Raw genomic sequence first — 16,841 nt, forward strand, 5'->3', positions numbered from 1 at the left:
TCATACCTTGTCCCTTTCTGTTTGGATACTGTCAACACCGTATAAAATTATTCAGAAGCCTGAGAAATGAAAGGCACTTATATAATCTCTTCTCTGGCACCTTTCATTATCTCTTTAGTAAACCTTTCGCTCATTACTGTTCTGTTTCTGTCATCACTTTTCTGCCGTGTCACTTCTTTTTTAGTGCTTTTCATCATAGACCAGCCTCGTCTTTGGTCTTAACTTTTTAGCTCAAGCATATGATTAACTTTATAAGGTGTTGACAGTATCCAAACAGAAAGGGACGAATATGAAGGAGAAAGAGCGGAAAATTAGATAATGGAGCGTCATTGAAGCAACGCTTAAGAAGTTAAGTAACGCATCTTTTACCCAATTTTAGCCAATTATAACCGGATGTAAACCCACCCGGATTCTCTTCCAGGTCCTGTGGATCGCACGTGTTGGTTAACCTTTGAACCACAGCGGACTGGATAAAGTAGACTCCACCACCCCCTTTATGAGGCGTATGACGTACTTCAAAGTTCGTCGACACTGGCGGGTTAGGTTATTTTTTGACACAAACTGTGCATCTTCCTCCTTTTGCTGACACTTTTCTTGACCTTTTCTTTGCTTCGCTTCCTTTTCTTTTTGATTGTTTTGTCTCTTCCTTTCTGGCTCTGTTTTGTTTTAGACTCCTGTCCTCTTTTGTCTGGTTCTTTTCCTCATTCATTTGCTGATTTATTTCATCATCTGTTTGTTATTTTTTTCTTTATTCCTTTGGTGACTTTTTTCCTCTCTTCTTTTCTGACTCCTTTGCTAGCTCATCCCTTTCATGAAGCTCTGACGACTTGTGACATTTTTCCTAATTTCATTTTTAATTTCTTTTCGTTGCCTCTTTTCCGTGTGTTACTCCTTTTCTGGTACGCTTCATTTACCCCTTGCTGAGTTTTTTTTAATCTTTCACAGGTTCTTTTCTTCATTCCTTTGCTAACTTTTTTCCTTTGTCTAAATTTATGTTTCAGTTCTTTTCCTATTTAATTTAAATTCTTTTACATCCCTTTTCTAGCTTCTTTTTGATCTTCTGCTGGACATTTTCCTCATCCCTTTAGTTGCTCTCTGTTTACCGAACTCTGAGCAGGCGTACGTTCGGTAAAATTCGATGGGTCCAATCGACGTTTACGGATCATTAGTAATGTTTGGCATCATAAAAAATTTTTACTGAACGTTCTGCTGCTCAGAGTTTGATAAAATTTACGGTAATTTTTCGAACTCGGTACTTTTATTTAAGTGTGTAGTCCCTTTTGTAGGTTTTTCCTCAATCCTCTTGGGTTTGTTTCCTAACCATTTTTTGTTTCTATTTCTCACTCCTTTGCTGACCCTTTTCCACATCCCCTAATTCTCTCTCTCTCTCTCTCTCTCTCTCTCTCTCTCTCTCTCTCTCTCTCTCTCTCTCTCTAACTCTCTCTCTCTAACTCTCTCTCTCTCTAACCCTCTCTTCTCGTCATCATGCTCTTTTTCTCCACTGTATATCATTATTGCCTTTCCGTCTTCTCTACCTTACTTTCTACCTTTCTCTTCATTTCTCATTGTCTGTTTACGTCGTTATTTTTCTTTTCTCTTATCTCTTTCTTGCTTTGTCTCCTCTTTTTTTCTCTCGATTTCTCCGCTCTCGGTTTTTCTGTTTCTTTTTCACTCTTTTTTACATTCATTTCTATTTCTCTCTCCCTCTCTCTCTCTCATTTTTTTCGTAGCGTTTGATTGAATCAATTTTTTTAATTAGCAATGTTTTGCTCACTTTTTCTTTATTTTTTAACAGTTTTTTTCCTATTGTTTCGCATTCGCTGTTCTTACATCTTAACGTTTCTTCCTTATTTTTTCTTCATCAACTATTTATCTCTTTCTTTAGATTTTAAGACCTAAATAAATGCGTTGATTCTGGATCCTATAGTCGCAAGTTGACTGAGTCGGCTTTGTTAAGTGACTAATCGTAGGTTCGAATCTTACTAGAATCAATCCATTCGATGTTAAATGACCTTTAGCATAGGTTTATACCAAGGCTCTTCCACAATCTTCCTTCATATCGAACACTGAGTTTACCCACCAGCGAACCAATGAAGCCTAGTGCCGGGGTAATTTATAATAGTGATACTTAAAGTAATAACTCAATAACACAGCAGTACCGTCAACACCATTAAACTAACGACACTCTTTGATGATGGAAATTCCAACGAAACAGTCAAGAAAGAGGGTCGTTGGTTTAATGATGATAAGTACCTGTGAGCAAGTGAGTTACTTTGGCCATTCTCTTAATTGAGTTTCTGTAAGCATCATTATTATAACTTTCCGTGGCACAAGGCTTCACTGGTTGGTTGGTTGGTAAACGCAGAATGCATAACGTCTGTTATGCCTATCGTCCAGTATGACTAATGTTTGTTATGCTTATCGTCCGTATGCCCAAAGTGATTATGCTTATTGTCCGTATGCGCAACGTTACGCACCCCGATAATAGAACGACGAAAATAGTAGAATTATGTCCACCAGCAAGTGCGCCTACACCGATAAAACCCTAGAACATTTCACCAATGTTTTGCTTGTAATATACAGATATGATAATTTTCTATTCTGCTTGTATAGTCCATTAAGGTGAAACGGTACTGAATCCAAATAAGACCGGCAAAATGGCGGCCATGAGCGGCATTTTTTCGACCATGTTTGGATTCAGTACCGTTTCACCTTAAACGACTTATTTCAATTATTTTTGTTCTGTGATTTTATGTCAACATCGAAAGTCATCACATTTTCGTTCAATTCCGACACTTTAAAAAAGTGTTTAATAGAGTGTTCGTCCCCACCATGTTTCAGGCTACCGTTTTCTTCAACACCCCTAAAAGTCCTTAGGACTTCTGGTTTGAGGCAAAAAAGTACAAGATAATGAGACAAAGTTTCAACCGGTAATAAATCCCGTGGGGGTTCGACCCTCTGTTTCTTATTACAGACTTTGCAGCCGATTTTCACTCACTGTCTGGGGATGATCATAGAAGCAACCGCAGCGCTGCTGCGCTGCACTGCACACAGGGGTCGATCCAATAATTACGTCACGAAAAAAACGTGAATTTCCTAATTTTATCTCAGTACAATCAGATAATAAAATATAAGCGAAACATCATTCGCCGGTTATGGCAGAATAGTACGCATTTAACACTTCGTCTATACTCACTTGTCGACGACCAGCTTGGTGAAAACGAGATCCCGCTTGTAGAAGACCGGATTGTTGTGCTCGTGGTTGACGGCCCGGTCCATCAGCGGGTGCGAGCGGATAAAGTTGAGCACCGAGTCCGGCAGGGTGGAGGTATCGTTGACGCACGTACCCGGCCGTGGATCCGGAATCTTCGAGTTCAGCACCGGAAGCCAGGCCGAGTTGGATGTGGCTTGCTCCTTGAATTTGCCTGGTGGGTGACGATACCGACGACGATGGCGATGGTAATCAAAAAGACGCCCGGGAGGGAAAGAAAGAGAATAAATCACAATTTAGCTACGCACTCAATATTCGGGACGCGCGTGTGCGCCGGTATGTACGCGGTGTGTGTGTGTGTGTAGGAGCCCCGTTTGTTTTCCTGGGAGCTTCGAGATTTCTTTCGGTGCTGCCAAGTGCTGCCCCTTGCTGGGGCATAAATCAAAAGCGATAAAGTGTGAAAAAGTGCCACGGAACTGGCGGTTGAAATATTTCATTCTTTTTCCTGACGGCGAAAGTAGCTTGGCACGCAATTTAAATTAATTTGCGGCTGACTTGCCGTCATGCGATAAGTCGCCCAAAATGTGCTTTCGTAAGGGAAATTTCAATTTGACGGAACCGCTCGCGACTTGGCATTTGCGATCATAAATCTAGTTGAGCGAAATGTCAGCAAATGCTCACCTGCAAAGGCTGCATGAACCTCCCCGATGTCAAAACTGCAAACTGCCGATCCCACCAAACCGTTGGTGCTGGTCGTGAAGGTAGCGTAGAATTTGGATTTATCCGACGGCAGCTGGTATACATCCTGTATCTCGTTGAAGTAAAACGGAAACTCGCCGGAAATACTGCAATTGATTCGTGCCTTCAGATAGGTGGCCCAGTTCTGATTCAGGATGTTTTTGCCGCCGGTGTCCTTTTTGCAAACGCGTGCGATTCGCGAGTAAACAGCTTTTCCGCAGTTAATGTACTCGACTGCCGTCTCCCGGAAGAAGAAGTACACGTACTCGCCGATGTCGAACGTGCCCACGAAGTTCGGTTCTGAAAGGAAAAGACAATACCACTCGTTAGATTCGCGATTTGCAGTGTATTGTTTCAACAATTTCTCGCTGGAAGTAAACTTTCATTGGAACAAGCCACCATCGTTGCAATCAAACATTTTATGCAATCATTCACGATCGCACTGATGAGCGCCTGATTGCACCGAACGAAGTGCAAATTACCCGCAACCTATCAGTGCATATAATTCCACTTTCTAACTCCTGGCGTCGAGTCGCGACCATGCGTTCCGTACAGCTGCCAACAAAGGATCCTATCCCTGGAGCATTGATTACTTACACGCTTTATATTCGAATGTTTGTCTGCCATTACTAGCCGTTACTGCATTCACTGATGGGCGATACCATCATCATCAACATCATCATCAGCGTCGTCTGCGTTACTTCAGTCGTCGTCAGACTTCAATTGCTGGAGCTGTCCACATGATGGATATCAAAAGCATACGGTTTAGTGGCAGTTTCAAGTTAACTTTCCCTTCCCATCTTCATGCTCCCGGCTGCTTCCACGCTGACATGTTTGACGACGCTGCACTGCTAATTAGAAAAAATATGAAGCAATTTCCCTACCCATTTCAAATGGTGCGTGTTATAAAATTGCGGTCTGTTTAGGGAGGAGAAAAACTCGAACCGAGTCATACGATTATTCTGGATTGAGAATGAAAATTTACTTTATTACAATCATTCATGTTGTTTCGTTAACTATTTTTGTGTCGTTTTAAATAGTAATTCAGTGTTCCAATTCCATCTGTTTCAAACGACTCTAGTTTATTTTATTTAATCATTCACTTTTTAATGAGACTTTTAACCGGTAGATTGGTTCGTCCTAAAACGGCTCTAAAAAGTTCAATTAAAATTGCTATAAAAGTGTTTTTATGGTTGACCATTTTAATAATTTGATACAAATGCTATTATACCATATAATATTTCTAATATTAAACATATACAGACAGTCCACAATCATTATCACACACAATTATGGGTCATTTTAACTTCAACTGCCAATTAATGCATGAAGGTAATACTAATGGATTGACAAAATTATTGCCTACAAGTAGCACTAATAATTTGATTAATTATTAGGTGATATTTAAACGGAAATTAGCAGCTAAAGCTAAAATGACCCACAATTGGGTGGGACTCATGATTGTGGACTGAGTGTACGTCTGTTAACTATTAAACTATGTTACTATTAAACATAAAATGCAAACAGCTCGAAATCTATGTAGGTTTCTGCCGTGAACTTGTCCGATTAACTTAAAACTGGGGCATTATTTTATACTTAAACAAGTAGTATAGTAGCACAGCACAGATCATTACAGTTACGAGAGCAGCTGCTATTGTCGAAATTACTGGTAAGTAAAATTATTATTATTAACATTACCATTATTGTAGAATTACACTTCTCTGCAGTAACGCTGGAATCTTTCTTCTACCCCGGGTTTTCCGTTTTGCCAAAGAAGTTAGGCTCTCCTAGGAATTTTATTTTCAACGTTTATTTCAGCCCAGAGCATAGATCACTACTTAAACTGTACGTATACTTTCTCAAAGTGCTACATTTACCTTAGTTTCTCTCAGCTAAATATGATATTTCTTGATTTTAGCAAAGAATATTGAGTCCACTACTCCACTGTTGTGGACCACTTTGTCAGGCCGATTGGTAGGTATGAGGACATCCGTGATGACCCAAGTATTATTTTAAGTTTTATTACACTCTTATGATGGCGTTTAAGACCAAAATTAGTAATGAAGAATGCCATAAGAGTACAAAAAAACTTACATTGTTGCTTGGAGAGCTTGCTATTCCAGTACAATTTCACACAGCTTGTTTTTAGGACTGAGTTGGGTTGTAGTACCTGAAACCTTCCGTTTCCGAAAAGAGAACATCTCGCACCAACCATGTATTTGATGCCTGTTTATCGATATGAATTATTCTAACTGATGGGAATGCGTCTCATGCACCTCTTTCTACCTTCAAATAGAAATCTTTTCTTCTATAGTTTGATAGTCTTCCTCTCCCAGACGCAGGGTGCTGAACCCATGGTCGGCCTTACAAACAGTGTGGTAGATTACGTGGCTCTTCTGGCTTTCTATGATTTCCGCTGTTGCTGGATCATTAGCACAAAGTGCATGTACAACGATCAACAACGGAACAAATATTCAGACTGCGACAGATCCTTCAAAACGGCTGCGAATACAAAACTTCCACGCACCATTTATTCATTGACTTCAAAGCTGCGTATGATATTATTGACCGAAAAAAGCTATGGAAAATCATCGACAAGAACGACTTTCCTAGGAAGCTGATCAAACTGATTCAATCTATGATGGATGGTATGTCGTGCTGGTGAATTCTCACATTCATTCGAGCCACCAGCGGGCTTCGTCAAGGCGATGGGGTCTCATGTCTACTGTTAAACAAAGCGCTACAAGGTGTTACGAACCGAGTGGATATCAACACGCGAGGCACAAAGTTCAACAAATCTAGTCAATTCGTCTGCTCTGTCGATGACATGGATTTTACTGGCAGAACATCTGTGGCGGTGACTGAACAGTACACCAGACTAAAGCGCGAAGTGTCCAGTGGAAGATATGTCACTCCTTCTGTGATGAACTCCAAAAGTGATCAGGGGTCTGTAGTATATCAGTAACCGCCTGTGGATAGAGGAGAGCTTTTTGTACCGCAAATTGTGGACAAAGTCCGTTCCAGGTACGGCCCAATTCCAATTGTAGCCTCACGAATACACTAATACTGCGGCTATGCTTTCAATTCCAACAGTATTTTCCTCATTTTCTACCAACCACAGCTCATCATTGCTGTGTTAAGCGGGGATCTACCATAAAAAGGCCAAGAACTGTGCAACTTGGTCGATCTCCGAAATTCCATCGATGTAATCCGAGGTCATCAAGCAGAATCGTCATTCAAAGAAGAGGAACCCTGAAGTCCGCATCGTCAAGGAACTGAAAGAAAAACCAGTATACTACGTGAAGGCAGACAAAGGTAACAAAGTGATTATAATGAACAAGGAGAACTACGATCAACAGATGTTGGACAAAATCAACAACGGCCCATATAGACAACAAAGAACGGACCCATTACCCGAAATAGTTATGCGTACAATTAAAGAATGCCAACCAGCGCTAGGAGACGGTATCGGAAAATTACGGACATCAAACCCTACATTATCCAGAATAAAAGGACAACCCAAAATGCACAAATCAGGAACGGAAATGCGGGAAATAATCACGGCAAACGGATCACCCACGGAAAAGATTGCCAAGTGGTTGGTAACCGAGTTTCAAAGAATGCCTAAAAAATTTCCGACCCGTTCTGTCAGCAGCACACGAGAATTCGTCGAGTACCTAAAAACATCGGGAGAACTAGCAGAAGACGACATAATGGTCTCTTTCGATGTTACGGCCTTATTCCCAAGCGTCCCCGTGAAAGAATCGATAAGCCTCTTGGAAGACTGGCTGTTGAAACAGCATGAGGACAACGCATGGAGAAAAAAGGTGGGAGGATACTTGAAGCTGACACGTTTGTGTATGGAGGAGAACTATTTTACATTCAGAGACAATTATTACAAACAACTGAAAGGTACACCGATGGGCAATCCATTATCACCGTTCCTGTGCGAACTATTCATGGCTAACCTTGAAAGCAAGCTGGAACAAAACCAGGTACTCCCAACAAGATGGTGGTGCTACGTCGACGACGTTTTTAGCATGAACAAAAAAGGAGAACTGGAAACCATTCTAACAACCATGAATGGTATACACAGAAATATACACTTCACATACGAAATAGAAAAAGACGGAAAACTTCCTTTCTTGGATATCGTAGTAATAAGACAAATTGAAAGCACAGAAACAGAAATTGAAATTTACAGGAAATCAACAAACTCCAAACGAGTTATACCTAGCTCATCTAACCACTCCCACCAACACAAAATGGCAGCTTTCCATTACATGATACATAGGATGGAAACATTACCGTTAAGTGAGCTAGGGAAACTAAAAGAACTAACACACATTCTTGAAATTGCAAAACTAAATGGTTATAAAGAAACGACAATCCAGAACATTATTTACAAAAAAAAAGAAGATACGCATACAAAAAATCACTCACAACACTTACACCAATAACACCAGAACTTAAGAGAGTGGCGGTAGAATACGACGGAAACATTACATGCCCTCTCCGTCGGAAAATGAGGCAATTTGGAATTGATCTAGTCTACACGAGCTTCTTTTTCAATTTTAGGTTTCGTATTATACTAAGACGCTCCAAAAACTTCAGTTATGTCTAGCATCATTCGTCTGCCGGACATATCCGTCTCCAATCTAGTGCAAACTTAGTAGACAATATAAAGAGCAGCGGTCACAGTTGGCTGCTCTGTGGAACGCCAGCGCAGATAATAAACAGGGCCTCCAATTCACACTGACTCGTTTCGGTTACACAAGTATATAAGAGTCCATTTTGTCAACCAATCAGGGGTGACAGTACCGTTTTGACTTTGCTACAGCGAGTCTCTGCGGTCGAAGGCTTTCGAGAAGTCAACATATACCGCGTCAACAAAAGGCCACGTCAATCTCTCGCAGTGGTCCAGTTTCGCAAAAGAGCGGACATTAGCAATTGGGTAAAAATGCGTAATTTTTCAAGGGTACTGCCTTCGGAGAAGTTTATTAATAAATTATTGCGCATTTTTCTGCACTATTAGGGTGATCGTCAATTCAATTTTTAGGTTGATATAAAAAAAATATTTTTTTAAATACCTTTAAAGAGTAGCAGAACATATTAAAATAAGCAAACTTTGCTGAATATAGTTACTATCTATGTCTTACCGGTTGCGAAATATAATAATGTCTTAAAAAAGAGCACTTAAAAATCAATTACGCTCAATAACTTTGCTCAAGATTTTTTTATTACTTTCAAGTGTTCTACAAAGTTGTTCAGTATGCTGAAATACACATTTTCTCTCAACGCATAGGATGCATATTTAATGAGTTATGAAATATTTAAGAATTTTTTTTGCGCAATTCAAAAAGTTTTTTTTTTCCACTTTCGGTCAAATTCTTGCAAACCAACAACTTTCATAGGAAAATACTATATTTTTTCCACAAAAAAAACCGTCAAGAGTATCAAGAGCCCAGAGCATCCTTGGTAAAAATTAATTGAGAAGTGTATTACTTTTTGATCAAATGTTTTATAACTCATTAAATATGCAACTTCGTTAAAAACAGTCTTCACAGAAAATGTGTATTTTAGAATACTGAATAACTGTAGAACTTTTTTTTTTAAATCTAGTTTATTGATATGGCTCAAATACGGAGCCAAATATTTGGAGTAAGGAAAATTGTAGAAAGCAATTGTAGAAAGCAATGAAAGCAATAAGAAAAAATCGTGTGCAATGTTATTGAGTATAACTGATTTTTAAGTGCCCTTTTTAAACATATCATTATATTTCGCAACGTGCCCACGCATCATATTTTCGTGGATTTCAGAGCAGCATACGATACCGTTGAACGCGAACAGCTATGGCAGATAATGCACGAGTACGGTTTTCCGGACAAACTGACTCGGCTGATCAAAGCTACTCTGGAACGAGTGATGTGCTACGAGCGCGTTTCGGGGACACTCTCAAGCCCTTTCGAATTGCGCAGAGGGTTACGGCAAGGGGATGGACTGTCCTGTATGTTATTCAATATCGCTATTGAAGGTGTAATCCGGCGAGCGGGCATTGAAACGAGGGGAACGATCTTCAGTAAGAGTAGCCAACTCCTAGTCTTTGCAGACGACCTCGACATCATTACTAGAAACCGTGGGACGGCGGAGGCAATCTACGCCAGACTAAAAACGGAGGCTAGGAGGATAGGGTTACAAATTAATGCGTCGAAAACCAAATATATGGTAGGAAGAGGCTCCCGAGATAGTAACGTTTGCCTCCCACGGACAGTGACTATTGACGGCGATGAACTGGAAGTGGTTGATGAGTTCGTATATTTGGGATCTCTGGTCAGCGCCGACAATAATACGAGTAAGGAGATCCAACGACGCATTCAAGCTGGAAATCGAGCCTACTTTTCCCTTCGCAAGACGATTCGATCAAGGAGCATACGCCGCCGCACAAAGCTAACGATGTACAAAACGCTAATCAGACCGGTAGTCCTCTACGGACTTGAGACAGTAACTTTACTTACGGAGGACATACGTGCACTTGCCGTTTTCGAACGAAAGGTGTTGCGGACTATTTTTGGCGGAGTACAGACGGAAAGCGGAGAGTGGTGGTGAGTATGAATCACGAGCTACAGGCACTGCTTGGAGAGATTCCCATCGTACACCTGGCGAAAGTTGGGAGACTACGGTGGGCCGGCCACGTCGCAAGGATGCCGGACGATTGTGTAGTGAAATCCGTTCTCTTTAAGAACCCCACCGGCACCAGGAATAGAGGGGCTCAACGAGCTAGATGGCTCGAGCAGGTTGAAGCCGACTTGCGTGTGTCGAGACGCGCAACGAATTGGCGTCGAGTAGCCCAGGACCGAGTACAATGGAGAGGAATTCTTGATACGGCAAGAGCCACCCCGGCTAAATAAGTAAGTAAGTATTACATTTCACAACCAGTAAGACATAGAAAGTTACTGTATTCAGCAAAGTTTCTTATTTTAGTAAGTTCTTCAACTTCTTGGAGGAATTTCTTTTGTAAAGTTTGTATCATCATAACAGGTGAATTCACTGTCACCTTAATAGTGAGTAATTCTCGCTCAAACGGGACCACTACTGACACGAGGTCTTCAAATATTGGGAGTTTTGCACTTAAGACCATTACAAATATTTTATAAAGTTTTTCTCCTTCCGGTGTTGGGGCACTGAAGGGGGGCAAAAAACAAAGAGATTTTTTTAATCTAGCAAAAAATATATTTGTTTTTACTTCAAGTTTAAACGTGAAAACCAAATTTTTTCTTGCTTTTCATATATAGGGTAGATGCTCCCGTAATGGAGGGATTTTGTCAAAGGATAGTATTTAAAGACAATCAGAATGCTCAATTTCCTTCCAGTTTCCTCGTAATCGTGATAACGCTGGTCCACGTGCTGTGTTACCTTTAAAGAATTTCGTGGAGAATAGAGGTTAGGAAGTTTTACCTTCACCGCCATATTCACCAGACATAGTGCCGCTCGGCTGACGTTTTTTCTTGATTAGTGTCAAAGACCCTAACTGAAATTTACTTCATCTTTAGCGTGTTATGGGAAGGTAGGGTGTTACACTAACAAATCTATGCGGGGGTATAAAAAGACCAATAAACATCGATTAACATTGATAATAAACACCAATTTCTTGATAGATTTTAATTATTTTTGCGCTAGAATTAAACAAAAAAATCTGCAAATCAATATGCATGGTAAACAAGATCACTTTTCAATTGCTGAATAGTAAAAAGTAAGCAATTCTGCAATTTTTATATCTACACTATTTTTCGCGTCCTGTTGTTTATCTTCACCTCTCAGCATCTGTATGCAGCGGTACACTCAAAAAAATCAGCACGTCAAGTTTACGTAAAAACATAGGTAATTCTCATCCATCACACTTTTCATGTAACATTCACATGAATTGTTGAAAACTCGCTCTCATACTAACCAGTTTACGTACGATGTCGGTAAATTTGATCAATTTTCCCATTAACTAGTACATGAAGTTCACGTAAGTTGCTGTACAGAAGTTTACATGATTTTTCATGTGGATGCGACGTGTCGATTTTTTTGAGTGTATGCTTTTCCAGCAGTGTTTTTTTGAGTAAGTGAACTTTCAGCAGAACAATGTCAAAAAATTGTATACAATATGGTGCACAGAACCCCGATTATCAGCCCGATCAAAGTTAGTGAAGTTGGGAAGAGTGAGAGTGAGCGAAAAGCGATCAGGAAGCTCGCTGAGGATAAACCGAAACGGGTAGAAAAAAGTATGGATAATCGTACAATGAAGGTGTTCAAGCATAAGAAGAAGGTTTCAGTGCAAAATGTGGCCAAATAAGCATAGGACGAAGATAAAGCCAAAACGAATGCGAAAGCTGCACGGTACGATGCTTGCTGGGAATACAAAGTAGCATACTAATTGACAACAAAACATGCGTGAAATTCGATTACGAATCCTTGCCAGTGTGCCACAGCATTATACGGTGCGAGAAGGACGAGTACTGGACCAATCTGAAACATCCATTCAGGTCGAAAATTTTGGTTAAAAGGCTATCTGGCAAACTATTTGTGGCTGCGATGAAACTTCATTCCCCCATCGCACCAATTTAGAAATCGACGCTCCAGATTTATACCCAAGGCATTGCCTTGAGTGTGTCTGTAGTTTTTGGAACAGTCTTTATAGGTAAAATCTGTAAAATTCATGTATGAAGCATTTGTAGAGCTGAGTGCAATCTATAATCTTTCTGAATTAAGCACTGCATTACTTTTCAATTTTCGCTGATAAAGGTCAGTAAACTTTGTTAATAATAAATGAACCGAATGTACCAAAACCACAAGATATCCTTTAGTTTTCAGTCGAACGAGCGACAGCGAGTAAGGACAGCATATGCATTTACGATGTCATGCAACCGAAGGTTGCGAGAATTTCTACTTGTAGCCGCAAAAAAAAAATTGCCAAACGATTTGGTTTTGTGTCCTTTTGATCCAACCTACTGTAAACTCAGTTGTATTTCTCAGCGATGGCTAGAGCAGTTGGAATGTATCTAATGGCCTTCGAAAGAATCGGATAGTGCGGTTGAGGTACTGAATTCTTAGTTTGATAATTAGATTGCAAACTATGCATAAAGAAGTCGATTTGGATACCTTTGATGACATCCGTGAGCAATGCAGTTTGTCACTAATGAATATTTTGTTGATTTGAAGGTAAATACATAAGTTATTTCCGGAATGTGTCTTGATAAAAAGAAACGGTACACAATTTCCGAAGCGTTGCTTCAATGACTCTCCCCTATCGAATTATGCGCTCTTCCTCCTTCACGGCTGGTCCTATTTTGTTGAATCCTATAAACATCTTTGTTTCACTACTTCTGTCTATCGTCCACTACATGAATTGTAAAAAACTACTGTTATGAAAAACTTAATTAGATGCATGACCTCATTAGAGCCTATTAGAGGTGACAAACACACGAAGTTGGTCTATATCTACTTTTTCGTGTTTTGATGGTTTGAGGACTAAAAGAGACCGATATTTTTTCTAGAAAGCAGTAGTTTGTATACATAGCGTTTGATATGTTGTGATTAAATTGAATCAAATTGAATTTTTGTTTTATTTTTGATATCATTTTCTGAAGAAACAACGATATGGAGACGCATGGTATTTTGTGTTAACTCGATGGATATTTTGTCAAAAACATTCAAAATATATAAAAAACTGACCTGCAATGGAAACATTGATTGATTTACACAGTTTAGTACAGTTCGAAAACAGACACTGAGGAAGCCTGCAAATCGTAGGCGAAATACGGTTCTGCCGTAAATAAAATACACATAGTAGAATTAAATTGGATAAGTTTTCTTCTTTTTTAATTTTAGGATTGATTGATTTGCAAATCAAACTTGTAAGTTAAGAAGTTGGATATTCCTCGATTCCAGGAGCCAGAAAGTTAAACTGTAATAAAGGAAACTAAGACTCTTCTTGTTTCATTAGACTTTGCTCTTTCGTGTTTAATAGTTTAGTATAAAAGAGCAACATAAATATACCCAGCAAATTAGTCGTCGCAATTAATTTCTCACCGGACGATATAAAAATTTTATTCTTCAATTCTAATTTTCCTTATTTTTTTATCATACTTAACTCATTCTCAACTTTCTTGAATACGATTAAAATCCATCCATGGCTATGGGATAGGATGCATATCCGTTTGCCCTCAAGACCTGCATTTCCGTTTCTTTTTCTTTGCATTTATGGCGCGTGTGATTCACGCTTAGATGTAACGGAATAAAATGAAAGGTAATAAACGGAAATAAGCATATAACCAAAGGAAAAACCCAGCAGCGGAAAAGTGTGACAAGTGTTCCGACACCTCGTTACAAAACGACGACCGGAGCCGGGTATATAGAGTTCTCTCCTTTCCGTTTAGAGCGCAGGTGAAAAAGCACTTTTGCAAATAGAGAAAAAAAGAATCTTCAATGACAAGCCTCCTAGATAAATACCGCTCCTGCTCGGTTAGTTAGTCAGACAGTCAGTCAGTCTGTCAGTCAGTCACCCAGTCAACTAGCCCCGGTGGAAACTTCAGCGGTAAATGTAGCGATGTGGCAGCAGCAGCTGTTGCAAACTATCATGGCAGAGAAACCTCGCTCTCCGTAGGAGGATAAAAGGGAACTGCGCAGGGTGGGTGTGGGGTGGGGGCAAAAGTTTTGAATAGTTTGTGGAATTCGTGTTGGGCTGGGTGGGTTTTGGGTGCGATCCCGGGAGTAGCAGCGAGTAGTTTGCTTGTTTGAGCGGTCTGTTTGTCCGGGCAATGACTGACTGACTGGCTGCAGGCCGGCCGGCCGGGTGGTGTTGAAGGCACCACTTATCACCATTGATGTTTATTTTCCATTTTACCTGCCCTGCGTTGTGTAGGCCAGTTTGGCATTGGTCAATTGAAAGTGTTGATGACCAATTCCGAAACATGAATGAGAAACAATCGTTTCAATGCTGCAGCAAACTGCAGAAAGCAAATAGGGCATCATTTGAAGAAAGGAAAAAGCTTTTTTAATTTTTCGCACTCAGCAAATTTAGAAACACAAATGTTTATCTAAGCTGATTGAGGTCTCTTACAGCTTTTGTACGTAAATAGATCTACTCTTAACCAGACTTCAGAAAACGAGCAAACTGAGAGCAATAAATTCAACTTTCGCAATGCACCTCTCACTTTAATATCGACGGTTTGGATTTTGATTATCTTTTTGATGTTCGAATCGAACATTCTAGCAAACGAATGCCGTTTTACAATCCAAACCATTGATGATAAATGTATCCGTTAATTTATAACTAGCAACTGAAACCCCTCTAGCATATGGAGCGGTGAACTCCTTTTTGCAGGGTTATTCATTGCTCCAGACCGGACGGTTGGTCATTCGGTCGGTCGGTGAAACAGGTGGCCGTCCAACGAAAGGTTACATTTACTCTCAGATTAAGACCATAAATTGTGCTGCCGTGCAATGCACAGGTGTGTGTGTGTATACTCACTATCAAGCCACTTGGAGTCGTATTTCAGGGTACGCTTAAAGTTGAACACCTTCTTGCCGGTCGTCATGTTGTACAGATCGGTTCGGAAAATAACAGTGTCTGCCTTGGTGAATTCAGCGTTGGTTCCCGAGTACTGCAATTGAAGAGTAACAAATAAGTTGAAGAAGAAAATGGGTTAATGATTGTTACAATCTCTATAAAGATAAAACAACAATCATAGTTTCCACAACTGTTGTTTCATCTGGACAGGTTTAAAAACTCCACACAAACCACAACCTTTTCATTATTAAGCAGAGAATATTCAGTCAATGTCAAAACAACAAATTTGATTGTTCGTTAGTAACATTCGTAACAACATCATTTTCAGTCAAGTTTACTATGCCCCCCTCGGGGGGCGGGCTGTGGTTTTTTTTTTTTTTTTTCATTCTCGCTTGGTTTGGCGCAGACCGAGGGGTCCATATCAGCCATGTCATATCATTGTAACAATGTTAACATTTAGAACTTAGTAAACGAGCGCGTTTTGGAATAAATTCAAATTGAAGAAGTGGTGGTTGTGAACAGTGTTAAATGCTTAATTTTAATTCTTTAAGGAATTTCGCGTATTGTATGATCTTATCTATTTGGTTTTCCGCAAGAATGGAAGTTATGTCAATTTTATTATAGAGAACAGGATATTTACTTCTGATACTATTGTGTTTAGGACAATCATGTAAAATGTGTACCGTGTGTTCCGTTATATTACAGTTTTCGCAATTATCATTTGCGATTAAACCCCATAAGCAAAGTCTATCCTTAGTGGCAGTATGGCCTGATCTGAGTCTGTTGATAGTTACTGTGTATTCAGTAGAAATTTCAAAATTTTTAAACCATGGGTCCAATGTAAGTTCTGGCATGATTTTGCGGTGATAACATCCTTTGGTTTCAGACAATGTTTTATACCGTTCTTTCCAGAAGCAAATCGTTTCGTTTCTAAAGCTTAGTATCAAGTCATTTTTGGTGAGCGATGTGTCTTCAATGCATGTTCTTTCTGTACCAAGCTTTGCAGCTTGGTCTGCTCTCTCGTTTCCAGTCAAACCAATGTGCCCTGGAATCCATTGTATTGTGATACTTTCTATGTCTGATTGACTTACTAATCCGAATAGTTTACCAATGAGATAGTTATCCGATGATTTGTCGCCTTGAATTAGCTTGGCTGCACTTTTGGAGTCTGTAAAAATGACCGCCGTCTTAATACGTTTAGTAATTAAGTATTCAACTGCTTTAATGATGGCTATAATCTCAGCGTTCATTATGGTAATTTGGGTTTTCAGTCTTCCACTGTAAGACAGCATTTGTTGTTTGTCGTAGTAGCCGTAGCCAGTTTTACTATTAATTTTT

General features: G+C 39.8%; 1 protein-coding gene across 1 annotated transcript in view; it reads right to left on the bottom strand.

Moving 5' to 3' along the window:
• LOC128738390 (semaphorin-2A) overlaps positions 1–16,841 on the bottom strand; it is a 195,322-nt gene that overhangs the window by 18,592 nt on the left and 159,889 nt on the right. Inside the window, exons 8-10 of the mRNA XM_053833474.1 lie at positions 15,465–15,597; positions 3,893–4,249; positions 3,197–3,425 (exon numbers count right to left, since the gene is read on the bottom strand). Of these exons, the coding sequence (XP_053689449.1) occupies positions 3,197–3,425; positions 3,893–4,249; positions 15,465–15,597 (719 nt within the window). The remainder of the gene's footprint in view (positions 1–3,196; positions 3,426–3,892; positions 4,250–15,464; positions 15,598–16,841) is intronic.

Source organism: Sabethes cyaneus, chromosome 2, assembly GCF_943734655.1.
Source record: "Sabethes cyaneus chromosome 2, idSabCyanKW18_F2, whole genome shotgun sequence".
In the NCBI taxonomy this organism is placed as follows: Eukaryota; Metazoa; Arthropoda; class Insecta; order Diptera; family Culicidae; genus Sabethes; species Sabethes cyaneus.